Source organism: Leptonotus elevatus, chromosome 16, assembly GCF_054856555.1.
Source record: "Leptonotus elevatus isolate MCC_2025b chromosome 16, RoL_Lele_1.0, whole genome shotgun sequence".
Taxonomy (NCBI): domain Eukaryota; kingdom Metazoa; phylum Chordata; class Actinopteri; order Syngnathiformes; family Syngnathidae; genus Leptonotus; species Leptonotus elevatus.
In genome coordinates this window covers 15,440,999-15,467,202 of record NC_141254.1, presented here as the reverse complement: position 1 = coordinate 15,467,202, position 26,204 = coordinate 15,440,999, and the positions used below count along the sequence as shown (strand labels likewise).

Sequence of the window (26,204 nt, the reverse complement as noted above, 5' to 3'; positions counted from 1 at the left end):
AAGATTGTAAAAACTCAACGTGTTTTGTGTCCTGTGATGTACGGCGACAAATTGTTGTAAATAACAAACACGATTATAAATGGCTGTTTGTATGTGCCCTATGGATCTCAATTCACACTGAAAGTTACCTGGGATATACTCCAGCTGAGCTCACCCTCGACCCTTATGAGAAGAAGCACTACAGAAAAATATGGCTCAAAGTAATATAATTACAGTGTAACAATAAGTTTCACATGGCAATGAATTGATTAATTTATTGAAAAGACAGCGGGATAAAAGTTATTATAAAAGTTTATTGTGTGTAATCTGCAAACCATAACCCCGAACAACCCCGATTAGTTGATTACCACACGAGAGCACATGAGGCCTTTATAAGGGATGCATAATGTCTCTCACACAGCAATACAGGAATAACAAGTCATACAGTGTGAAGAACAAAAGACCTTCCCGAACAAGCACTTCTTCACATCAATTATATGCCATTGACCTTAATATATGGGGGGAAAAAACACACTATTTACTGGTTTTGCAAATTCTTCAGTGTATGTGTTTTAGAGTAAAATTTCCAATGAACATTTTCCACAGCCAGTTTTCTTGTTGGAATCCAAAAGTTTACATTTCTGTAAGTTAACAGTTGTTATAAACACAAAATCAAGAACAGTTATGCTCCACATAGGAATTCAGCAACGTAAAGAGGAGAAACAAGATATGGTGTGAAAGTAAATTTCATTCATGGGGTGTATGGACAAATCTCTGTGGTACAATGTCGCACCCCTGCACTCCTCCGTTACATTTGATCTCGGAGTCTGGCCAGCCTTTGAGACAGCTCGTCCTTTAGACCACAATAAGCAAAGACAATCACTGATTAGCCATCCGCCCTGCTATTAATTATTAGTGGTTGAATGGGAAACAATTCAAGAAGCCGCTTCACCTGTTCTGCTGAAGCCACGCTGGTGCCCACCGATCCCACCTGTCCCTGAGGGAGCTCCAGGTTCAGGTCCAAGCTAAACAAAGTACATCAAACATGAATACTCCTCAAATAAAAATAAATGAGCACACAATGTTAAATGATTTCCTAAAGCGCATTAGTACCCTGCTTCATCTGCCATCTCGTGTAGCAATGAATCCACTTGGTTCTGAAACACACGATTAAAAGACGACGTTGAGTGTAGCACGTATGTCGGAAATAAAGAGCACGCTGTAAAGTGAATACCGCAGTTGTGTCGTGTACCTGCGGGGTTGACATTGTTGTGCTGCTACTCATCGTGTCTTCCATCTGCATCGTCTGGACATCCAGCGTCTCAAACTGGCGCTCAAACTTCTCCATGAGAGATGAAATCTGCGAGGCAAAAGTTGAATTTGTTGATGTAGCCATTTTTAGTCTTTCATATATATATATATATATATATATATTTTTTTAACTACCTTCTCCAGATTCATGGACTTCAGAGTAACATCCATGCCTTTCACCACTCCAGCCATAGACTTTGTGACCTGAGAAGAAGCACGAGCACATTTTCTATGCTTTAAAATTACATTACAGGTTTTAATGCTCATTTGCATGTTATATTGACGTTGCTATCATAAGAACGTGGATAAAATAAAATAAAGATTTGTAAATTAAATGCTTCTCTGTACTGTCCAAAATTTTCTGCTAGCATTTTGTTGAATAATTTAACTATTAAAACAAAGTCATTTATGTGACATGAGATCCTGATTGTTAAACTGCAGCAAATTAAACAACATTTCCAAATGGTGTAAAATATGACTGACCTTGTCTTGTTGGTTCGATGTGTAAATTACAGGATGTGCGCATGCGAGTGTACACACTGTTATGTTCCTTTCTTGCTTTGGTTCTGTTACATTAGGCTGCTTAAGTGATATTACATATTGTTTAGGTATGCTTTTATTTTAATGTAGTTTTATAATTGACAGAGTCAGTATATAACATGAGCATGAACTTAAAAAAACAAAACTATTTTTATGGCGCTATGCTTTGCCTCCATATTGAGAAGGGATGTTGGATACTACTTTTTTTTTTTTTTAGACCAATATCAGTACTCAACTCAAGATACCATACCCACTACTAAATTTGCAATTATGCCCCCCCCCCCATGCTTAAAATTGCATGAAATGAATTGGAATTTATCCATTTTCTAATTTCTAGTTCCTGATCGTAAAACGGCCTTCGCAAATAGCGATACCTTGAAATAAGGCCAGATATCGGTAATCGCTTATCCCCAATCTTGCGGGTTTTGACTATATTCATGACAAGGGCTCACTTTATACCACTCAGTCAAAGTACCTGGTTCATCGTGACAGCAGTCTGGACCCTTGCGGCCACCGCTTCTACCCGAGCGCTCATCCTCAGGTAGGTCACAGACTGATTCTTCTGTCTGATGGCGTTCTCGGCGTGGATCCGAGCCACGTCCGTGTTTCCTTTCTGGATGGCCTAAAGGCACACAAACGGTGTCAACTGTCTGCGGCCAACTCTAGTCCCAACCAGTAGTTTGGCCACATACTTTCTTGACTTTCGCCTTCTCCACTTTCTCGTCTTTTTCGCATTTCTTGGAGTTTCTTTGGAGTTCTTTGGCGGCAAACTTCAAATTGAAAAGATGCTCTAAGATACGAGGTTAAAGGAAATTCAAGTAAAGGCGGTACACCTTTTTGAATGACAAGGGCAGAGAGCGTGACTCAGAGCTGTCAACAAAACAATACAGTAGAAACATTCTTACGTCACAGATATAGGAAAAAAAATGGAAATTGATATTTCGGAAACGATTAAAACGGAAAAAATAAAGTAACTTGTTAACCATACGAGAACTCAGTAGCTAGTGACAAATACAAGTAATTTAGATAGTATTTTATGTTAAATGCCTGAGGTTGCCATTGCTAACTTTCAACCACATGTAAAAGATGCCATCATAGTTTAAAGTAACATTTCGATTACTGTAAACTGTACAGTAGTACTAAAAAGGAATTCTAGTTGGCGGTGGTTTAAATTCAACAATAATAATAATATATTAAAAACAAAAAACAAAAACAGGTTGTACTTGTCGGGGGGTTTCCAATAAAACCATTAGCAACAGAGCGTATTCAAGGCCTTTAGCACAGTTCAAACTGCTGTAGAGTAGACTACAAAATTGAAGCTGCGCTTTTAAATTCAAAAATTATATGACAGTTTAGCAATGTTTATGTGTTTATAACGTAAACAAAACCAGTATCACCCATAAACATATTGTTAAGTTCGGCGCATGAAACCTTCGCAATAGCATTTCCAACACTTCTCTTACTTAAACTGTTTTTAGAAGGATACTATCCATGCTGCGTATCCCACGGTTGCTTCGACGGAAGCGCCAAACAAAAAGTGTAAAATAAAGCCGGATTTGTCCCCAAAACCGTCGGACTTATCTGGTTACGGTCTACCTTCGCCGTCGTCTTCCGCACTTCCTGGTGTCTTACCAAAATACGGCTGACGTCACCGTCAGGTGGTGTTGCTTCGTTCAACGTCACAAGGAGACCTGACCCGCCTTCCGCGTGATTGTACGCCAAAGTCGCAGCCATATTGGATGTGGACAAGTGGAATTAATTCATTCATTTGCATCTTGCAGATCTAGCAACCGTTTTACACTCAAAGCAAGACCACTCATTGAATTTAGACTTAACGATGGCTTTTAATTGTATTTGGTAATTATTGCATTATTTTTGAAAAACTCATTTGCTGACTTTTCAACAAATCTTTTGAAGCCCTGTATGTGCATTAAACTGTGAATTGCTGGGACAAAACCTGTTTTCTATTGATTTGAAGAAACTACTCTGATTGTTAGTTGTCTCCAGCAATTGCCATTACATCTTATCATAGCATGAAATTCTAAACATTTGCCTCTGCATTTTGTTGTTATATATTTTAAAAAGCGATCAAAAAAAAAAAGGCGAAGTCAAGGAACACAATAGGAAATACTTTCGCGTACAACTACTGTCCAGTTTATGTAAAAAAAAAAAAAAAAAAAAAAAGTTAACGTGAAGAAAGATGGCAGTTTTGGAACACATCTTCTGACAAAACCGAAGTGTATGTATGAATATATAAATATATAAATATGCATTACCCGTTGGTCAAAAATGTTCCGTTCATGACGTTGGCGATGCTAAACTCGCAGTCTAATTGGACTGGGTTGTGAGGTGGGCGGGGCCAGAGCTTGATTGATGATAAAAGATTTACGTTGTGTGGATCTCGGCGGGGGAGAGTGGATGACTCACTCAGTCCGCTCCGCTGCGATGTTTCACCCCGCAACAGCTCGGCCAGCAGTGCGGTGGCACGCCGGCGGAGCAGCGTCACTGACAGGTTGCTGTGCTCCACGAAGTCCAACTCCCTCCACCCTCAACATCCTTAACATACTCTCGACTGACCCGTAACATAAACACTTCAGCTCGGACACTTTCGAGTGGGCTCCAAGTTGCGAGAACGATCAGCGTCGTGATTTGCCGTAAATGTTCGTGACGCCCGATTGCCATGGAAACGGTTCTGCTGTTTTGAGGAAAGGATAACTGTGCGTGGCAGCGTTTTTCCTCTTTTAAAAGAGGTCCGACAAACCTGTTGGATACATAGTCTTTTTTTTTCTTTTTTGTGGCTGTACGTTCGATTTTAATTTGTCAGGTAAAATAAACAAACAGGTAAGTTTTTTTTTTTACTCCATTATGTTTCTCCATCATGTACACTTTAAAAAAACAGCAAACTTAAATTAGTGATATATCAAATCTCACATGTTCTAAAATATCTACACTGAGCATCATTGCCTTTATTTGTTATTGTATAGTTTCTTTTAACCTCTGATGGACCGTTTGTTGTGTTTTTGTGCCATTGGATGCAGATTCTTCATTGAGCAGCTGTATGACTCATGGTGTTGTACTTATAAAAAAAAGAAAAGAAAAAAAAGGAAAAGTGGGAGTGGGGAATAGGAGTCCTGCAGCAGGACCCAGCTGATTTAAACCCGTAGCCAGTCACTGACTGGCTTTACTTTTATTTAGATGTGTTTAATAAACTACATCAGCCTTCAGTGCTCAAAAAATAGATGCCGATCGTGTTTACATCAGCAGACAAAGGAGTTGAATGATTTTTAAGCTTAAATTGGCCGACAATGACACCGCCTTGTAAATGGTATTATTTGCTGCTACCTCATCAAGTACCTACTTATTTATAGTTTATAATGGTACTGACAAGGATAATCTTTGACCCTATCATTAAAATGTTACATTTAAACACAATTCCCTCCACTCACATTCCATTTGTGCCATTTTACTCAAGCACAGCAACGGAAGCTTTTATAAAAAGTGAAATGTCTCTAATATTAAAGCAAAAGAGATGATTATAATACACATTCGTAATATTGTCACAAATGTGTCTTAGTGGCTTTTAATGCAATTTTAATGTTGACTCCTGAAATTGACGTTGGCCTTGAAGAGTGAACAAGTGAATGAGTGAGTGAGTGAGTGAGTCATCCCACAAATAATGAAGTCTCAATACAATGCAATGTTCTCGCCTCATAACAGCAGGAATAAAAGCACCTCATTATGTACACATGCCCTCAAGTGTGTAAACCGCATGACATGGTTCGATTCATCACCGCCACTTCACAGGAGACGAGTTTATAGAGGACCAGCACAGACGACGTTCACCATCTTACCTCAATGTTACGTATTACGTAAGGGAAAAAAAGTCTGAATCATATCAAGGGTTGAATTATAATGGATGACATTCTATTGTTTTCTTGTACTGTATACCTTTTATTGGCAGGAATATCTGATCTGTTAGGACCTAGCTTTGGAACAAGAGGGTAACGATAAAAAAAAAAAAAAAAAGTGGACTACATAGAGATATTTGTCTGAATCTTCTCTATTTTTGAGCTGCCCTTGTGCAAGGCATAGAAGCATATGAAAGTATCAATTAAAAGTAAATAATATATTATTTTTGAATATTTTTCACTTACCGGTAATATCCTGCCTCTTTAAATTCCATAGATTTACATATTGACAGATCACATTGTGGAAAAGTTAGGAAATTACCGTGGTTATTTCAGTCAGAAAAAAAAATTCTATCTCAAAAAGTTGGCATTTGAGCAGGGGTGTGTAGACTTTTTATATCTGTCAATCTATCGAATATAAAGGGGCAGGAGATTACAAAAGATATTAAAAAATAGTCAATATTAAATATATTGGCTATTCAAGTCCAGAGATGCTGTTGCCACCTGGTGGTAGTTTGCTACAGCTTTTGCCCGAACCCAATTGCAGAAAGTTCTTGATTTAGTGAATACAGTATACTGTTAATTCCATTGAGATCAATTCATTGAAGACTCTGAATTGAGAATGTCTTTTTATGTCCCGTGATTGACTGGCAACCAGTCCAGGGTGCCTCGTCTCTTGCACTCTCTCCGCAAACTATAATCACAAAAAAAGTATCTGTACTTTTCTGTTCACAGGCAACCATGACAGCGCCCCCAACTGAGAAACGATTCCACAACTTGACCCTGGAGCAACTCCAGGCTCTGGACAAAGTCCTGACCGAGGTCATTTCCATCCACGGGCGAGGGAATTTTCCAACACTGCAAGTGAGTGCCAAAGACATCATCCGCGTGGTGAAGGATCGACTTGTGGAACGAAACATCCGTGTTAAGGACATACGCCTCAATGGAGCCACAGCCAGCCACGTCCTGGTGAGGGACAACGGCCTGGACGTCAGGGACTTGGATATTATTTTTGGAGTGGAGTTGCCCAGGCAGGAGGACTTCCATGTGATCAAGGAGGTGGTGCTGGGTAGTTTGAGGGACCTACTCCCATATGGAGTTAACAGACGCAAGATAACCTGCCTTACGATGAAAGAAGCTTACGTACAAAAGATGGTGAAAGTGTTCAACGAGCACGACAAATGGAGCCTCATCTCTCTGTCCAACAACCGAGCCAAAACACTGGGCCTGAGATTTGTCAGTACCCTCCGCAGGCAGTTTGAATTTAGCGTCGACTCCTTCCAGATCATCCTGGACCGCATGCTGGAGTCCTACTGGGAGACCGACAGGAGACAAGGGAGGAACTTGTCGTCTTCAAAAAACAACGAGGGGGGAAGTGAAGAGCGAGAGCGTTCAAGCCAGCCTCCGGTTGACTCCAAGATGGCGTCTGGTGGAGAAACAGCACATCACAGTGAAGCGGTTGAGGAGAAAGAGCTTCCTGATGAGACTGAAAAGTGTGAGGCACAGGAGGAGTTAGCACCCGAGGATGCCGATTTTAAGCTTAACTCTCAGCAGGAAGAGCCAGAAATAGACATACACTCTGAGGAGGACATTGTTCTTGAACTAAGCGATGACAAGGAAGGGTTTCCAAAGGCATCTTCTCCAACGTGTGCATGTTTAAAACTGCAGGTTCAAGACGAGGCCTCTCATTCGCGCATCTCTATTACAGCATTGGTCAGTAAATCCTCCGCGCAGGATTGTGTCCAAGTGGACTCTGCCATCGCCAGCCTGCAAGAGTCCCATCACGAGTTCCCCTCTCCTCCCCCGGCTAAGAAAACCTGCACCATGTCCCCGGAGGTTGTACCAGACTACTGCCCCTCGCCTAAACTGCAAAGAAAAATGTCCCACAAAATGATCTGCAGTCCTGAAAAATGGTCTTTGCTCACAGACGTGTCAGATATGACCACTCAGCTGTTTGCACCCATTGAGATACCCGCTCAGATTCAAGATGGGGCTCATGGGACAACTTCCTCACAGAGGAGCTCAGCAAATCTTTCAGGTGCAGCTCGCACACTCCAGGCTGGACCTGAAACCAGTCAGGCTAACGAGCTAACCGTGAAGCCCAAACGTTCCAAGAAGCCTCCAGATTGTGACACCGGAGGCCAAACTCCCGAGGCGAATGTGGGACCGACCCAGGATTCCCGTGCAGAAACTCCCCCACCCTGCTGTGGTTTGACCTCATGGGGGTCCTCCATGGTGGTGGAGGCAGAGTGCATGTATGGCGACTTCAACCAGGCCATGGAGCACCTACGGCAGCGCCTCATCGCCACCCACCACCCCGAAGAGATCCGGGGAGGAGGCCTGCTGAAATACGGCCACCTCTTGGTGAGGAACTTCCGTGCGGCCAGCGAGACGGAGATCAAGTCTTTGGAGAGGTACATGTGCTCGCGTTTCTTCATCGACTTCCCCGAAGTGAAGGAGCAGCAGCGCAAGATCGAGGCCTACCTGCATTGCCATTTCACGGGCAGCGAGGAGAGCAGCAAGTACGACTTCCTGATGACCCTGCGCCGCATCATCGACGAGAGCACCGTGTGCCTGATGGGCCACGAGAGGCGGCAGACGCTCAACATGATCACCGTCCTGGCTCTGAGGGTCCTGGGGGAGCAGAACGCCATCCCCAACGCCGCTAACGTCACGTGCTTCTACCAACCGGCCCCTTACATGAGCGAGCCCATTTACGGAAGCTACTTCATTGCGCAGGCCCAACCCTCGCTGGTCTACCACCCCTACCCGGTCCACGTGCACATGCAAAGCGGCCTGGTGTAGCCACGGCGTTGTGCCCTCTGGGAGGCGGGAAGGCAGATTTCAGCACGTGCCAGCAAAAGGCACCGATGCAGGTTTTGAAGATGAGGCACCCACCCCGGGCACAGAGTCCTTTAATGCTTTGACATCTCACCTTGGTCAGGACTGAGTGGGGTCTAAAGGCATAGCATGTGAAGCTTTCACCTTGTCGACTTTTGGAAAGAATTGCCAAGTGGACACAAGAGCACAGGAGGCTAGGATGGAAAAATGGTTCTGATCATTCCTGAACAAAGAACAATGTTATCATCTAATTACGAACCCCAAATCTGATGAAGTTGGGACATCGAGTAAAACGTAAACCCTTGAATGCAATGGTTTCCAAATCCTTTTCAAACTATATCCAAGTTGCTCAATAGTCTGGTGTCTCCGTCGAATTTGCGCTTCATAATGTGCCACATATTTTCAACAGGAGACATGTCTGGTCTGCAGGCAAGTCGAGGTGTGCAAGTTACAGCCTATACCGTCACTCATGCCGGCATTTGAACTTTACTCTGATAAAAATCTGAATTGTCCTTTTCCTCTTTGGCGCAAAAGACAATTTCCAAAAACAATTACAAATGTGGACTCGTCAGACCGCAGCACACTTTTCCACTTTGCGTCAGTCCAGTTTCTGAAGTGTTCCTGAGCACTTTCCGCCTTGCCACGTACATGTAGAAATTTCTCCAGATTCTCCCAATCTATTGATGATGAAATTCCTGAATTCCTTACAATAGTACGTTGGGAAACAATCAAAAGTCCTTTTTATTTTAAGCTCCTTTTATAATCAATCATGGCACTTACCTGCTTCAAATTAGCATGTTCACCTGTGGAATGTTCTAAATAGATTTGTTTTCCTGCTGAAGGAGGCACTATATTGGGTAAAACCTGCACTCACTATACATTTGAACAGCACTACAAAATAGTATATGACCATATTAGGCGTAGGTATAGTGATTCCGAACACAGCTGTTTGGTGAAATGTTGTCATGTGGTTTGACTCTAAGCATGTGACGTTATTCAGTGTGTAGAATTGTAACTATGATGTGTAACCGTAAAAAGGTTTTACTGTGTACCGTATAGGGTTGCAAATTTCCAGTCCCACTGGGAACTAATAGAAATATACTGAACATTTGCAAACTTGCTATTTGTTCTATAGCATATGCATAAAGAGATCGATTTTTTAACTGTCGGAATTATCTTGAAATAATTGGGAAAAACAACATTTTATTCCCATAAAATGATTAACAGTTTCATTCTCAAGTATTTGGTTATAAATATGAAAACTTTTCAGTAAGTGTCTTTTAATTTCACGTTGAAAGTTAAATGCTGGATAATTGTAATTAATCTAGATAGACGTGGATTACACGGCAATGCTCCATTCAGAGGATTACTTTAAAATAAAGTGATTAGGTTTTAGTGTGTGTGACAAACTGAGCAGTGTTTTTTTTTTTTGTAGTGGGATTTAACGAGAATGACTTGTCGGGGTTGTGTGGTCTGTGATGTTTTTAGATGTGCACAGTTATGTGTACATTCACTGACCACAACATTAGGTACACTTGCAGAACCTAATCAGATGCAATTTAAGAAATTGCACCTTCACATTGATAATTTTGATAGACATTGCTGCATTATATTGGCAGAATATGCAAATTAGGACTGGTTGCTGCAAAACTACTGAATCAAACCTTAGTGTATGTTTTGGATGTCAATAAGTAAAACAAAAGGTGTTAAAATACATATTTTTAAATGTATTTGCAATATATATTTTCAATGTGTATCACTGTAATGTTGGAGCAGGTGTTTGTGTGACTATACGGTATAAAAAAAATATTACTACTCTTCAAGCACAGGTTGTTCACACTTTACCTGAGACTGAAGCACAACTTAACTCATTCACTGCCATGGACGGCTATAGATGTCAAAAATCTATTTTAACTGGGCTAGCAGTGAATGAGTTAAACGCACATACAGTGGATATAAAAAGTCTACACGCCCCTGTGTCCAAATGCCAGCTTTTTTTGTGACATAAAAATAAGACAATCTTTTTTTTCTTTTTAGCAGAAGCCTGATGGTTTGGAACTAATCTGTGCATAATTCCCTCCACCTTTACTAAGGACCCCAGTTCCAGCTGAAAAAATAAATTATTTACCTTGATCTCATTTTGTTTATATCACAAAAATCTGGCATCTGAACAGGAATATGTATTTTTTTTTTAAACTATCCACTGTAGATAGATGTTGTGTTGTCCTGCTTGTAATTCTGACATGCAATACTGACTACTGTAATGTGTGCAAATATGTGGATTTCCAACTGGTTGTATCTGTTGTGGTAATTGAGCTTGTTGTGTATCACCCTCTCCAAAAAAATGGATAGGATTCCTGTCATGATATATTAAGTGTTGAGCTTGTTGTGCTATGCATGGTGATGAGTAAAAATAAGACAACGGCTCTGTCTGGAGTTTCTTCTGTTCTTCAATGTGAAAATTATAGTTCATCATCCTCAAATAAAAACAGTGCGCAAAAATAATTCATTTGAGATGAACAAGGTCACCTTTATATTAATATCAGCATGCACGACGAGACGACTTAAAAAACAAAAATAGATCTCATCTGTCAAAGTGACCATTTCCCTCTCTGCATTTATCGAGCTTGCAGTTTGCAGGTGTGGCGCGGCGGCGTGCGTCATAGCTCAGCCTTGTTTGCTCCTGCTCTGACTCAGCCCGCCTTTCAACGCATTAATGCAGTCTCCCAAAATGGAATAGACAGATGTAAGAGTCCTTGTTCAGTTGACTTTTGAGGCCTTGCCTTTGGTGCTTGCGTAACTATGGGTTGTCGAAGGGACGCCGGGAAATTAAGAATCAAACTAATATGTAAATTGATTTTCCTTACATTTGATATTACAGGATTAAGTCTTCAAAAGCAGGGTACAGTTCCCCTAAGAAAATAAATGAATAACAACAAAAGCTCTACACTTACATCTTGGTTGTTTCCCTTCCTGATGCAATCCACCGATTTCTATCCAAGCTTTGAACTGGCAGTGGCTGGGAATTGGTGCACTGATCAAGACTTGAAAGGGAGCAACACGTTACACTACACTACCAGTGCACCTACTTGTGAACCTGTACACAGTAAAAAGATGTTCAAATATGCAAATATTTGATGGGGATTTCCAATTTTAAAGTTTCAATATATTGCATGTGCATATTCAACACAACGTTAATGATGGTTAAAGATTAAAGGAGGCAAAATGGAGTGCAGCACAATAAAATAAAATAAAAAGTCAAAATATTTTTGGGTGAAAATGCACACATTTCAATCTACTGTTTTAAGATACTAAATAAGCACAAAACCTCAAACTTATTGGCAACAACACAAACAAATGCCATTGTAATTTGTTTTCTTTTATTTAAAAAACAAACAAAACTAAACTGTATCAAAAACAGCCACAAAGTTTAGTAGTTCTTCCACTCATGGTAGAATGTTACATGTATGTTGACTATTTTGATGCTTAAGAGACCAGACAAAGTCATCTACTTGATAAATTAACAAATAATCATTTTGTAGACACCGGTTAATGCTTCTGCTTGTAGCACCTCATCTAAAAGGAAAAAAACAAACTTGCTGAAAGTTGGCTGATTTGATTTCCCAACTCATAATGGCACAATGTAAACGGTGGACACATTGTGAATCCAGTTAGACAGATGAGAACTAATTATTAGCTACATCCCAAGATGAGAAATGGGGTGGTGAACAATTGGTATACAACAATTTTCAACTTATTACCTCTCTCTATTATCATCACTGCTAAGCTGCCACATGGAGAAAATAAAATGTGCAAAATGTCACGTTCCTCATTGCTGTCAATGAAACGGCACCCAAAGTAAACTAGAATCAAAATCTATCACCGTGAAAGATCGTTGGGAAACACAATAACAAAAAGTAAAAAAAAAAAATGTAATTAAAGGGAAGGAAGGGAAGAAGCCATATTTACAGTTTGTGGAAATTGTGAGACAGCTGGATTACTGAATCATTTCCTCTCACTTGAAGAATGGTCGACAAGCAAAAAAATTGAACTTGTCATCCGGATAGTGGGAGAGATTGGGAAGAAATGAGCACCATGTTTTCACATCCCTGCTTTTTTCCTTTCTTTGGTGGCCAGTGACGAGACAAGCAGCACAGAGAGGACTAGTATTGAGTGTGAAACGATGAAGAGGAGACGAAGAGGAGCAGTAAGGCTGAAGTGATGAGTCCCGGGGAGGGAGAAGGGCCAAGATGACCAGCAGCTATCGGCCGGGGTGACGAAAACCCCTTGGCGACATATTGTTAGCACCATCGTTAAAAAACATCTCCCACCCACTGTCATTATATATTTATTATTTACACACCTGTACAAAAAAATCCCTGCAGTGTAGTTTGCTAGTTTTCTTGAGGTTCAGTGGCCCCATCCCATGAGGTGGCTGACGCGAGCTTTCTCGGTCATACGCCGTACCCGTCCCGAGCGGGACCTTCCCAGGTTGAGGCGGTCCTGCTCGGACTGGCCCTGGTACGAGACTGTCCGGCGGCCCTGCCGGCGAGTGTTCACCTGATGAAGTTTGTCGCACACGCTGCTTCCTGAGCCTTTGGTGGCAGCGACCGCCATTGCTGCAGTGGACGTGCTGTCCTCCTCCCCATCCTCTTCATCGGATTCCTCCTCTTCTTCCAGCTCCTCCTCCTCTTCTTCTTCATCCTCCTCTACCTCTTCATCCTCCTCTACCTCCGGTTTTATATTCCCTGGTTGTATTTGCTGCTCTAATTTTCCCTCCTTTTCATCCTCTTCATCTTCATCTTCTTCTTCCTCCTCCTCCTCTTCGTCGTCTTCGTCTTCTTCTTCTTCCTCCTCCTCCTCCTCCTCCTCCTCAACCTTTCCGGGGTGCTGCACCCGTGCTTTCTTAACACCAATCATTGCGTCCTCTCCTTTATGTTTCCGCTTCCCTGAGGTGACCATCTTGTCCTTCAAAGAGATCCGCAGCGACAGGCTAGGTGCTTTACTGTAGTCGTGATCTCCACCCTCCACGTATTCCTCTGCCTCGCCGTCCGAGCTGCTGTTGCTGTCTGATGAAGACGAGGAGGACGACGAAGTGGAGGATGACTCTGACGAGGAGCTGTTGGACCCAGACTTGTCGTCGTCGTCGTCGTCATCTTCGTCAGTCTGACGCTTGGCCGTACTATGCAAAGAAAGAAAAAAAACAAGGTCAAATTTAGGGCACTCAGCAGCAACCTATTGCAAATCAGCATCAAAATAGGACAATTACATTATTGAAAACCTTCACGCATGAGTTTATCAGAAACCTATTTTTAAATGTAAAAAAGTAGGAGGCAAGAGGAAAAAAATAGTCTGTCCAGTTTGGAGGTTTTTTTCTTCACTATGGCTTATAGCAGTGAACATTGAGTAACACAGAAAAAATGATCAAATACTGGACTGCGAATAAGTACCTCACAGCTGGCGATCTGCCTCCATTGTGCAACTGATTCCTGTAAGTCTCTCTCTGACAAGTCCGCTGTTCATTCCGAATGGCCGACTTGTGGTCAGAGATAATGGAGATGATGTGCTTTTCAAAAAAGGCCGACAAGCTGACTGTCATTGTGTAGATCTAAACGGAAAACAAAGAACAATCAGAGCTTCACTCAGTGTACAGCAACTTAAATGTTATACCTGAGATTTCTTGTTTGGTGTATATGCTTTGGAGTTGCTGAACATCAGGCGGACATCTTTGGCAAACTCCATTGGGTTCTCATAACTGCCGGTCTTCAACGTCTCTGACACAGTACCCAGATCCATGGGAGTGTCAATAATGTCTCTATAGTCCTGAACAAAAAATGGACATAGATTAGTACAAGTTTAATTTACTCACAATCCAAGTAAAGTATTGTTTGTTTGGATAAACCAGATGGCCTTGCTGATTATCTTACCGGATACTTAACGAGATCAACAGGCTGCCGGAACGGTTGAGAATCGTGGGAGGAGATCATTTTACGCAGCAGCTCACAGCAACGGCCCTGCCACGTTCTCACATTCAAAACCACCTCGCGCTTCTTTGAGTTACATTCCTGGAATCAAGAAAAGAGCCCACTGTGACACCGGACAGATTCGAAGAATATAAATGGTGTTTTGAAGCCTCCTGGCTGTGTACAGATGAAGACGAATTTCTCTCTCTCTCTCTCTCTCTCTCACCCGATGTCCTGAAGATGTTCCTGGAGTGTCAGAGTCCACATCCACCTCTCTTGCCTGCAGGGGAGCACATAATAGCCTAATTAAAAATAAATAAATATATAAATAAATAAAAAAACTCATCTTACCTCATCATCTCCACTGCTGACCTCCGATTTCAATCTATGATAAAGATTCAAGATGTCTGTGCAGCTTTGGTCTCTGGCACAAGGGAAGAAAAGAAGCACAGTTACAAAATGTTCTGATCAATTAATTCAGTGATTCGCAATCAATGTGCAACGGCAAATTAGTAAGCTGAGCAAGGTTATTTTAGTGAATGAAAACTAACAAAATAAACTCAAAATTCAAAATACATTTTCGTTAATGAAATCAAAAACAAAAATGAAAAACAGACTACATTTTAGGTTTACAAAACTAACTATAATTATAGCGAAGGTGTCCTTGGTTTTAGTCTTTGGTAATAAATTTAATACACGAGTCTTTGGGGTTGATTTTAAATGTGATTTGAAGTATATTATATGTATAAGGACATTTGAAAGTGTCACACAGAAATGACGTCATCTAGCAGCAGCCAATTAAAAAAAGCGCTTGACTTTTGGCTCCAATGGCTCAGTTTGCCTGCTTTTTCATTTAACTCAGCCGAAATGCAACACTAAGTACGAAATGTGTTTTTTCACTTTCCCATTGTGTTTATTAAATATTGCACACAAGTAATAACATTTTTTAAACTATAACTAATACTGAAACTAATATTAAGCTTTTTTTTTTTAAATAAGTAAAACTAATAAAAACCAACAAATAAAAATTCCAAAACTATAATAACCCTGGCTATGAGACATCATCTGGTGTTGCTACCGGAAATGATCCAATTTCACTTAAATGTTTGGAAAAAAAGAAGAAGAAAAAGAAAAGATTATTTATTGCAAATCTTTGTTCATCCATCTATACCAGAGATGTATGCAAATACAAGCAAAAAAAAAGAAGGGGGGGGGGTTATATAAACTCTGTTTACTACCAATTTCTGCTGCAGCTCATTTTGGCTGCAAACAAGTTGGGCCAAACTCATGTTAATGTGTTACCCGATGTAGCAGAGGAGAAGGTCCGTCACCACTTTGGCCGCAGTCACAATTGGGCTCTGGGGTTCGTTGAACGTGCGGGCGTTGTGTTCAATGTAGCGCACCTCCCACATTAGAGCGGAGATCCGCCTGAAACAGAAAAGTGCCAACGTTGCATAAACACGGTTGAACCATCCTGTGGTTGTTGTGTGCTCTGCCCTACCTGTAGAAATGGGTTTCCAGGCGTTTGTGGATTGTGCTGATGTCCGTGGGGTAGGCCACCACAGTGCAGTACAGAGGGTACTCTTCAAGATTCACAGGCGAAGCAAACGGCTTGGCAACATCTGCGCAAAGACAGAAAAACAGACATCAACAACAATCAAGTTGACAGTCGGTAGCCTGCATGACAAATCATCCGCCAACTTCTGCTCCTTACCAAGTGTAAGCAGCTGATCGATGCCATGGATGATTCTCTCACATTCTTCATCTCGTGTGTGCGCCCCCCACTCTCCTTCCTGAGGCTTGTAGAGAAGAGCTTCCAGCTCCTCCTCTGCCACCTCCACGGCGGCACCCACCTGGTCAGGTAATAAAGCTGAAAGCAGAAAGTGTCGTTAATGATGTTGTGTGATGGGCAGCAGCTAAAAGTAGAACAGTAGTTCTTAAACAATAAAAAATAACAACTATATTATGAAAACAAACATTTCAGGAAAATACAAGTTCATAAAATGAATTTCACATTTGTGAGTAGGCTATTCAATTTCAGTCTCCCCCAAACCAGAATGGTTCAACCCAACCTATCATATGCCGCCTAGCATCACCTGTTATTTTGAAAATGTTATTTAAAATTAAGTTAAATGATTTTTGGGGGGTAACAGGTCTTTACTATGATCCCAAAGGAGGACATTTGATGGTGATAATTTTTATGCGCATAAATCTTAATTTGTAATTAAGTTAATTTTGGGGGGTTTTATCTTTTGATTTCCAAATAGTTCAAGAGAGACTATTGTACAAATGAAGTTTTAAAGTTTTATAAATCAATGATGGCACAGCACAGTTTTAAGCCCTTTCTTCTTCTTCAACCAAAAATGATTTGTGCTGGTGAAGGGCTACTTGGATGAAAATATATTTCACAGGGGGCCCGTCACTGGAAAAAAAGGTTGAGGATCACTGAAGTAGAGCATGGGGTTATGAATTCTAATGGCATGGCAGGATCTGAGACAGTTTAGGCTCATCCATGCGTTACAACTCCATGGACACTGCTTTGAAATGGACATCAGGCTGAGAATGGAGCAGATTATTTTTTTTTTAACCACATCAAGGTACATCATCTGTTTTGGGTCCTAGAGGTTAGGGCACAAATACTGATTACCGGTACATTCTTGTATTCACTGTAGAACACTGCCACTCTTTTGCTGTTTTCACACTGAAAGGAATTTCTTTTATTGAACAAGGCAAAATGTCACCACAACAGGACCCCTGCCCGGTTCCTAAAACATGTGTCTCAGCTCAATAAGGTCAGAAAATACTGGCCTATCTAGACAAATCCAATTACTTTCATACTACCAACCTTCCTCTGGAATCGGTTCCATGTCCCAAGGACTCAATTTCTCCCGCTCACCATTGTCCCACCTGATGAAACAAAGGAGTTGATTCAGTGTTTGGCAGAAATGTATACAAAACATGATTGGCTTGGGTTAATTAGCTATATTATGTTGGAGAAAAATATAAATAACATGGAGAGGGACTTACTTGACTGCAAAACATTGAAACAGGCTGTCTGGATGATCCAATTGCAAAGGCTCCTGGTCCTCCACCAAGCCAAACCACCAAACATCATCAATGATGCTGCGGAATCTCATACCTGGAGTATGCGAGGATTAGAAGAAAATGGTCAGCAACACCTCCATGTATATTAACCAGCCTATAGACGATAGCCTATATAGAGATGTACACTGCCCTACCTGGCTGCCAGTTGTGGTCTTTAGCCTCATTGTAGAACTGCTGCAGTACAAGGAAATCTATGACATCAGGCATGTCATGGTACCTTTGAAAGAAAAGAAGTACGAGATTAAATTAAAATTTTGAGTAAATGAGATTTATAATTGACTTTATATAAAAGACTCACTTTAGGGAGAAAGAGTCATTGGTCATCTTTCCTGAGAATGGGTCTAAGAAAGCCAGTTTTAGGCAGCAGAGAGTGGGCGGTCCCACTTCATACTTAATTCCGACGATCTTCACAGATTCCTGGTCCTGTATTGGGTCAAAAGTAGAAAGACCAGGAAACAAGATAAATACATGGCTAGTACTAGTTGTACAAAGCAGTTTCTCGCAATAGCACATCTGAGAACAAGTCAATTAACAGTTGCTGATATATTGAACACAATGGAATTCATATTCAAGATTTGATGCATGATTGCAACCCACCTGCCGAGAGCTATTTCAATTCAAAGTGATGACAATTATTCCAATGTTTTTGTCATTGTTATATAAAAAATAAATCTGGTCCTCTTTCAAAGCACAATGTGTTTGTTTGATAGTACCCTCACCCTGAGTTGGAGTTTGTTCCATGGTTGTTTCTGAGGGTTAATGCAGTAGGCTTTGGCCCTACGGACCGCTTGGACATAAGCCTGGTGGCCTTGTTTGAAGTAGACAAGCTGAAAGAAGATAAGAGTTTGCTCCATTAGTGGTAGATTTAACCAAATGAAAAGATATACAAGCTGCAGAATGCAGACATCATGTCTGTTTAGGATGGTTTATTATGAGGAGATCCCTTTTTAGGTTTCTCTTTGTGTCCGGAAGGAGAAAGCTGTCTTGGAGGTTACACAAATACAAACAATCAAACATAAACATTACATATAAACATAATATATGTGTCTATATTTTACAATATGAATGGTATTTTATTGTATATTACCTAAATTGTTTTGGTATTTCGACTCGGTGAAAAAAAAAAGCAATATTGTCTGACATATATTAAAAAAAAAAAGGTAGTTAATTTTTTTGCTATATCACCCAGACTTATTTTCGAGTTACCGGTCGAACCAGTAATATTTTGCACTGAACAAACTCGGGGAATTGACAATTTAATTTGCACATTTTTTAATTTATTACAAATGAATCCTTCATCATAATTTCTCTATTGCAGAGTGACTGTTCTGCTTTTTGTCAGATATATTATTGGACATTCAACAGAAATTTTATGTATCAAATATACTAGTCTAGTGTTATCTTACATAGTAACCAACTTGGTTTCGGTATAGGTACTTTGAGTACTCAAAACTCAAATAATTGCACTGTTATCGGTCTGAAAAGTTTCCATTTATTTGTGAATGAGCACACCACCATGTAAAGAATATTTCTACTCCAGGCTGTGATTGTCAATGTTTGACTTTTTTTTTTTTGGCTTATCCTCATTAGGTAGTGACATCCAAATATGTATCAGTTGGGTTTGAGCTAAATCTGTGTACAAAGTAAATTAGAGGGAAGAGCGAGCTTCTACCTCATCTCCCATTTGTGGGACAAAAGGGAGGCGATGTGGGATAGTCTCCATGATCCATGAAGGTGGCAGCCAAGACGGTGCATCAAGTACTCTCAGAGAGGTTGTGGGTTTCTGAAAACAAATAGTATTAAGGTACGGATAAGCTAGAAAAAGAACATTGATACTGACAGAGATCAAGCAAGATCTTGCACAAATACGTTTGCAATGTGGCAAATGATGCTGCAGGCAGGCGCAGCTCACCTGTTTGGTCTCTTTGGGCTTTTTCTTCTTGTCTTTGCTGTCCTTTTTCTCCTTCACATTTTCATCACCATCCTCCTCCTCAGAGCTGCTGTAACCCGAAGGCTGGACAGGCCTCCTGGTCGATCGCTTAGGGGGCTGGAGGTTTATCCCGGCGTCAGCGGTCCAATCAGAGTATTCACTGGAGGAATCACTAGAAGAGACGGACGGTTGTTAAGTCTGGGGTACGAAATACATCAGCAGCAGTCAAAGATCCTTACCTGGAGCTGCTCTCACTCTGCCACTTAGCTTCACTGTCAGAGGATGCAGAGCTGGCCTGTCCCTGCTCTGCTCCCTTGTAACACACAAATGTAAACAAATAAAAATAAAAATAAAAACACGATTAAGCATTAGTACATAACAGATTAAAGATTAAAGGTTTGCAATAGAACATTGGTATACTTAGAATATTGGGAGGGGCATTTTTTTTTCTTCAGTAGCTTAATCTTATTTTCATCATTTGATAATAATAGCTTGCAACTAATGAAAACATGAAATTTCCACAGAGAAATTTGAGTAAAACAAAACAAAAATTTACCATTATCATTATTTTTGTTTTACTTTTATGACAGTTAAATGTTTAATTGCTGCGTAGGACTGGAACAAGTTATTTCTACTTCCCTGAATTCCTTTGAATTTGTTGGATTAAACATAATGAAATCATTTGAGTTAATTACTTCTTAAATCAGTACAGACACCACATTTTGGAGATGCAAGAAAAATAACCAACTTCTCTTTCACTGTCGGAGTCTGCATGGCTGTTAGAAGTACGTTCGCGAGTGCTCCGGTTCCGTGGGCGGCGTACTTGAGCTGAGCGGGTCTCATACGAGTGCCGCTGCTGTTTTTTCTTTGTCTGCCGCAAGGAGCGCAGGCGTGTGGTCAGGGGCTCGGCCTGCAAAACGCACAAAGAAAAGGGTGAAACAGAAAAAGAAGAAGATATACACTCAAATGTTTGGGATTCATATAGTGTTTGTAGTACATAATAGTGGGGTAGTAGGTACACAAACCTTTGGTGGACAAGTTACTGGTTTCTTTCTCCTCTCTGCATTGTAGAGAAAACATTCTCTATCACTTTTGGCTTGTCTGCTTTCCTCCATTAGACTGGAGAAAAAAAAAGAGACAAAAAAATATCATCAAAACTCCAGTTCTTTCTTTTTTTTGGTCCAAAAACCTGATGAAATGCCTTGCTGGGGCCTCACTTTAAAACTCCCTGCGGCAATTCATTGACCACCACTCTGCGGCTCCAGGCCAACAAGTCTCTCTCGGTGGCCACTTGACTGCGAAGAGCATTATGTTGCATTTGCCAAATGCCGTCCACCTGCCCACTACTGCGAGGACCCACATTCGGAGAGGACGCTACCACTTCTACTGCACCACCTGCCAAAAAAAGTTGCGACATTTGTTAATTAATTAGGTCATACATTGCATAATCGTAACCACATAATTACAGCATCAAGACATACCACCCTCTGCTTCATTCTGAAGCTCATCCTGCCACTCTCTGATGCGGGTGTCCAGAATGCTTTCTCCATTTTCTGCAGCTTGCTGGCCAAGAACCTGCTCAACCAACTCGCCTTCATCTTGAAGAATAAAATCAGTTTTATTTTGAGGGATAAACTGTGCATGGCTGATGAGTTGTTAAAAGACGGCATGTTTTACTGTTAGTCATGTATCCAAGTTGAGGTATTAGCTGATCGTCCTTGCAATTCTCTCTTCCCGGTACCAGGCGCTGATAGCGAGTAGTGTGCGGATTTCCATCGACATCCACTAGGAAAGGTGGCGGCATGAGGTGCGGGGCCTGCTGCGTCTGCTCATCCAGGACATAGTTGTTTGAGTCTCGGATAAGAGGCCGGTAGTCCGTGTGGAAGAACATCTGGTCAGGAATCTGGAGGGGATGAAGTCAGCAGTTTGTGTTGTTTAGACTTAAAACCTAATTCAAATCTTGATTTAATATCTCAAACCGGATGAGTGGGTGACTTATTTGGACATATGAAGCCACAAAATACATTCAGGTACCTTCTCATATGGTGTGCTGCACCCAAAGCCAAAGATGAGCAAATGGCCATGAGAGTCAGTGCAGGCAAAATGCTGACCATCAGCTGAGAACTTGCAGTCATAAATAGCCCCGTGACCTTGACCTTCAATCTGGGGAAAAAAATAAAAAAATATGAGCTGGAAAACATCATCAATAAAAGGTATTTCTCATGAATAAATAATCAAGTCATTGTTGCTTGATTACCATATTGAAGAAATTGCGAATCTTCACTCCCTTGCTCAGGTCCCAGATGTAAACATTGCCGTCATGGCCGGCTGACAACATGATGCGCGAGTCAAATGGGTGTGCCTCCAGCACAAACACCTCATCATCGTGACCCTGGAAGTAAGCAGTTGCTTATCACATGGTTATTTTCTCACATCCCTCTTCTAATAGGGCTGCAGAGTAGTTATGCCCACTTAAACCACTCACAGATAAAATATGCAACAGCTCTCCGGTAGTTGCATTCCACACTTTGAGCTGATAGTTTGACACGGCTGTGATGACGGTGTGATCCGCGCGGTCCCAAGCCACCATGGTCACCACCAGCTTGGTTTTATCATCTCCATTAACAACAGAACTCCTGCAGGAAATTGTTTGCTTCAATCAAGGAGCACTGAGTGACATTGTTGCATCATCCCACCTCGGGGACAAACGCATCTTTTACCCTGGAAGCCTGGCCGCCATGTCTAAAGCGATGCTCTTCCACTCTTGTTGTTGGTAATGCCAAATCCTCGCTGTGCCGTCGCGACTGCCACTCACAAACTTGAGGCTGCACATATACATGGTAGAAACGCAAAAAATAAACAACTTTCCGTATGAATAAATAAATAAATACACTCCAGGTTTGAACAGTTTCTCATTCAATAGCAATAGAAAATGTGTTCAAACTTTTTACTACCAGTTTATATGAATAAATAGCAGATTCTTACCTGTCACTGCTATTGCAAAACTGGACAACCACAACTTTATCCTACAAAGCCAGAATGGTGACACGTTAACATGTTGTCCAATGATCTGGCAATACAATTAGGTAGCTTTGGCGCATCTCACCGTATGAGCATCCAACTCTGAGACCTTCATCGGGTTTACAGCACCAAGGTAGTAAACCCTGACCATGTGATCGCTTCCACCCGTAGCCATTAACATTCCACCTGATCAACAAAACACTCAATATGAAATGACACACATATTACAAAATGTTAACACCATCTTTGAAGAATTTTCTAAGTGAGTACACTTACCACCACTGAAGGAGGAACTAGAGACCTGGACTCCAGGACGTGACCGCTCAACAAATTTGACCGGCTGATCACTGTGGATTGTGAGTGCACGCATATTTCCGTTACGAACATCTTTATGTTGTAGAATGCTGCAATGTTTGGCAGTTGTATGTAATACTAACTTGAATTTCATGCTCACAGAGTGCCACTTCCAGAAAAACACCATGCCATCTGCACCTGTAGAGGCAAGGTAGCGTGTCGCACCCCTGGCTGACGGGGAGAACTAAAAGAAATGGGAAGACATGGTTGGTTGGTTGTAATGCAGATATTCCCCCCCCCCACACTTATAACAAGCATGTGCATTGTAGTCACCTGAATGGATGTGATTGAGGCAGCGTGTGCTTGCAGAACGGTGATGGGTGCACATGTCCGCAGGCACCACATTCTGATGATTTTATCACAGCTTGCCGACGCGAGGAGCGAGTTCTCGTAGTTGACGGCCATATCACAGATCTCAGCTTCATGGCCGCGGAGCGTTGCAAGGAGCCGGCCATCATCTGTAGCCCAGATTTTCACAAGGCAGTCATCTGAACCCTAAAACATGACATTTACCAGAAATGAAATAAAGATCAAATTTCCAGAAAGATCAGACCTCTGAAAAATGTCATTTCGGGATTTAATTTTTTTTTTTTTTAAGTAATATCACTGGCCCATAAATCACGACTCACTGTAAATATTCGTCGACCAGTGCGGTCAAAGGCTACACAGTAGACTGCAGATAGGTGGCCGAGGATACGTTTGTGTATCCTCATGTGTTGGTAAGAGGAAGACGGCAGTGCCTGGCCAAAACGGACTGTGCCAGTGGTCTGCCGAGCGCCCATGATGGATACTTGAAATAGAGACAGTTGAAAATGACTTGCAGCAACACTTTAAAACACAGAGAAACTACACAACAAATTGGGGATGTTTACTTTCATTAACATTAGCAGCTATCTATATAGATAGATGTATTAAAAAAGAAGAAGCAGATAAGCATAAAGGGTACTGTCTAAAAAGACAAGGCAAATGAATGCCAACTGTATGTTCAGACTCCCATGTGCCAATTTGCATTGTGGAAGCAGATACTGTTTTGACATTACTGCATTTGCTTTTGGAAGCTGCTCTTGTTACATTTCCTTTCACTTGAGATTCCAAGACAATCTGAATTGAGAATTTCCAAGCAAGTGCCGTCAAAAGTACTCAGAAACATTATGAATCAGAACATCATAGCACATTCTTCATGTTTTGCAACATGAATTCTGATGTTCCAAGGCCTGTTTAGAGTACTAACCAGATTTGCTGAAGCAATGTCAAACACATTTGTTTTCTCGGATCATGCCATGTTAGAAACTCTGGCTATTTATTGATAAGCTCCACAAATTGGTAACCCAATTGAAATCCTAAGTAAACACACTTAACACAAAGTGCCTAGGGGAATACTACTTAAACGGTTAAATCTGAAAATGTTTTGTGGTTATAGAGAAGCATGAAGCGAAGCTCCAGCCAATATGCTTGGGTAGTCATACGCACCAACATTTGTAGGATATCCATTGTTGACTGGGGGTTCTGGTGGACGTCCTCTGTGAAGCGCAGCTGAGCCACTGCATACTTTATGAGTACAACCTAAAGCAAACCAATTTGGGTTTTAGAAAATGAGTATACTTTGCAAAACAGGCGAGAAATTCTAACAAGCACACCAGTCAGAGCGATAATTACTTTTGGTGGTACGAAGTAAGGACTGCCTTCCCAAGCCCAGAAGCGTTTGGATGCCAGGAACACTAGATGGGATCTCCTTCTCTATGAGTGGGCCTATCCGCTTACAAACACGCAGTAGATAGTCTGCAGGAATGTGCTCATTCAAAATCACCTGCAAGAATTTATTTACAATTTACTTTTTCAAGTACATTTTTACATACAATAAATACATTCTTTCCTAATCAAAATCTAGGATATCATATAATATATATTGAATATAGTACTTATATGATTTATTCTTTGTAAATAATTTCTGGTCGTCTTCTTTCATGTTTTAGCCCAGATACAACAGTGTTTCTAAAGCGGTCCATTAAATGTTCACTCATCCTCCTCCGATTGGCTCTACATTTCAAAGTCAGAACGTGATTGGCTCCGAGTCATTACTGACAGCGATGTTCAACCAATCAGGCCTCTGAAAATACTATTCCTCCTCCCACTTCCCCCCGACACAATAGCGAGCCGAAGCTATTAATCACCAGTCCGATGCTAAAATAAATGTAAAAATTCAAATAACGTTCCAAACTTAACCACAGTAACACGTTTACATGGTAAATTAAATTACATCCACACAAGGGCAGTTTGCGAATAAAAAAATATACTCTCAACACTACTAGAAATTAAATTAAAAGCATCCACTCACCCAATCTTGGAAGGTCCTTTTATATTTATTTCCGTCCCAAGTCCACCGTTCTGGGATCAACTAAAGTTAAAAATAAGTTGTTAGGAGACAGCGTGTAGACAATGGCCTCCGTTCTCGACTACTCGTTCCTTTGTGGAACTCCAAAGAAAAAATAGCTGAACTATGACCTACAAAACGACCAAATTGGGGGCAAGGATCGGAGATCCCGAACGAAATAAAAGGCAGAAAGTTGGTGCTGAACCTACCTCATACTCCTCCAGCTCTTCGACCAGAATCTAACAACGGACACACGGATTCAACGTTAGCTGCTAGCACTTGGCTAGCCAATTGGATTCGTATAAACTACACGACCGTTAATGGTAAATGTTGTGTTTGTCGATTTACCTTTGCTGATTTTTTACAAGGTCCCGATTGTAGGAACCTGGCAATGAGGTAATACAGTTCTGGAAGGGAGAGAGCGATGTGTTAGCATGTGTTGTTACCGTTGAGCTGCGCTAATGCTAAGGCAGATTTGGCTCGCACTGTGTTACTTAGCTCGCTAACTCACACGCAAATGTAAAACGGTGAGAAATGGCAAATGTTTCCGATTGGAAGGGACACTCACCGCATTCGACCTGTGAACAATGTGTTCCTGCCATGGCTCGAAGGGGACGGGCGGCATTAAAACAAACTGATGTTTTGGCTCGCTCGTTAGCCGCTGGGCTAGCTAGTAGCTAGTGGTGTGTAGCTAAAAAGGCTAACGTTAGTGAGTGGCCTCTCTCTCAAGTTGCTCCCTGGGCCACCACCCGGCCCTTTGTGCTGGCGCCCTCTAGTGACGGCCAAGTGACATTGGTCATTGCTCCTTTGACGAATATGACGAATAGGAACATTAAAGATATTCAAATATTTATATAATTTAGCCTTTGTTATATGCCTTT

General features: G+C 41.3%; 3 protein-coding genes across 3 annotated transcripts; 1 reads left to right on the top strand and 2 right to left on the bottom strand.

Moving 5' to 3' along the window:
* Positions 1-273: 273 nt before the first annotated feature.
* On the bottom strand, positions 274-3,485 carry chmp1b (charged multivesicular body protein 1B). The gene is made up of 8 exons (XM_086097805.1): positions 3,317-3,485; positions 2,523-2,620; positions 2,306-2,452; positions 1,426-1,494; positions 1,232-1,339; positions 1,093-1,136; positions 932-1,004; positions 274-832 (listed from the first exon to the last, which is right to left on the bottom strand). The coding sequence occupies exons 1-8, from the start codon at positions 3,321-3,323 to the stop codon at positions 788-790; spliced, it is 591 nt and encodes a 196-aa protein (XP_085953931.1). The 5' UTR covers positions 3,324-3,485; the 3' UTR covers positions 274-787.
* Positions 3,486-4,252: 767 nt separating this feature from the next.
* LOC147160935 (terminal nucleotidyltransferase 5C-like) lies at positions 4,253-10,997 on the top strand. Its single transcript, XM_086097803.1, has 2 exons — positions 4,253-4,671; positions 6,474-10,997. Exon 2 carries the CDS (start codon positions 6,480-6,482, stop codon positions 8,541-8,543), a length of 2,064 nt encoding a protein of 687 aa, XP_085953929.1. The 5' UTR covers positions 4,253-4,671; positions 6,474-6,479; the 3' UTR covers positions 8,544-10,997.
* Positions 10,998-11,942: 945 nt separating this feature from the next.
* brwd3 (bromodomain and WD repeat domain containing 3) lies at positions 11,943-26,088 on the bottom strand. The gene is made up of 38 exons (XM_086097802.1): positions 25,892-26,088; positions 25,672-25,730; positions 25,533-25,562; positions 25,288-25,347; positions 24,609-24,759; positions 24,423-24,515; positions 23,582-23,742; positions 23,226-23,447; positions 23,036-23,136; positions 22,875-22,945; positions 22,684-22,784; positions 22,563-22,603; positions 22,298-22,402; positions 22,063-22,213; positions 21,835-21,969; positions 21,612-21,740; positions 21,255-21,480; positions 21,059-21,175; positions 20,795-20,972; positions 20,603-20,696; positions 20,326-20,487; positions 19,817-19,890; positions 19,560-19,749; positions 19,320-19,430; positions 18,367-18,474; positions 17,946-18,070; positions 17,782-17,864; positions 17,570-17,681; positions 17,388-17,449; positions 16,257-16,412; positions 16,044-16,164; positions 15,845-15,970; positions 14,894-14,966; positions 14,769-14,822; positions 14,507-14,644; positions 14,250-14,402; positions 14,030-14,187; positions 11,943-13,761 (listed from the first exon to the last, which is right to left on the bottom strand). The coding sequence occupies exons 1-38, from the start codon at positions 25,923-25,925 to the stop codon at positions 12,990-12,992; spliced, it is 5,037 nt and encodes a 1,678-aa protein (XP_085953928.1). The 5' UTR covers positions 25,926-26,088; the 3' UTR covers positions 11,943-12,989.
* Between the last annotated feature and the right edge of the window lie 116 nt (positions 26,089-26,204).

Coding starts and splice junctions, on each gene's coding strand:
- chmp1b (XM_086097805.1), bottom strand. Junction 2,453..2,522: donor AGAAGGCGAAAGTCAAGAAA/GTATGTGGCCAA, acceptor GTGTGCCTTTAG/GCCATCCAGAAAGGAAACAC. Junction 1,495..2,305: donor CTGCTGTCACGATGAACCAG/GTACTTTGACTG, acceptor GCTTCTTCTCAG/GTCACAAAGTCTATGGCTGG.
- LOC147160935 (XM_086097803.1), top strand. CDS start 6,480: ATGACAGCGCCCCCAACTGAGAAACGATTCCACAACTTGACCCTGGAG.
- brwd3 (XM_086097802.1), bottom strand. CDS start 25,925: ATGGCAGGAACACATTGTTCACAGGTCGAATGCG. Junction 25,563..25,671: donor CTTGTAAAAAATCAGCAAAG/GTAAATCGACAA, acceptor GTCCGTTGTTAG/ATTCTGGTCGAAGAGCTGGA. Junction 22,946..23,035: donor TCTGTGAGCATGAAATTCAA/GTTAGTATTACA, acceptor CACAATCCACAG/TGATCAGCCGGTCAAATTTG.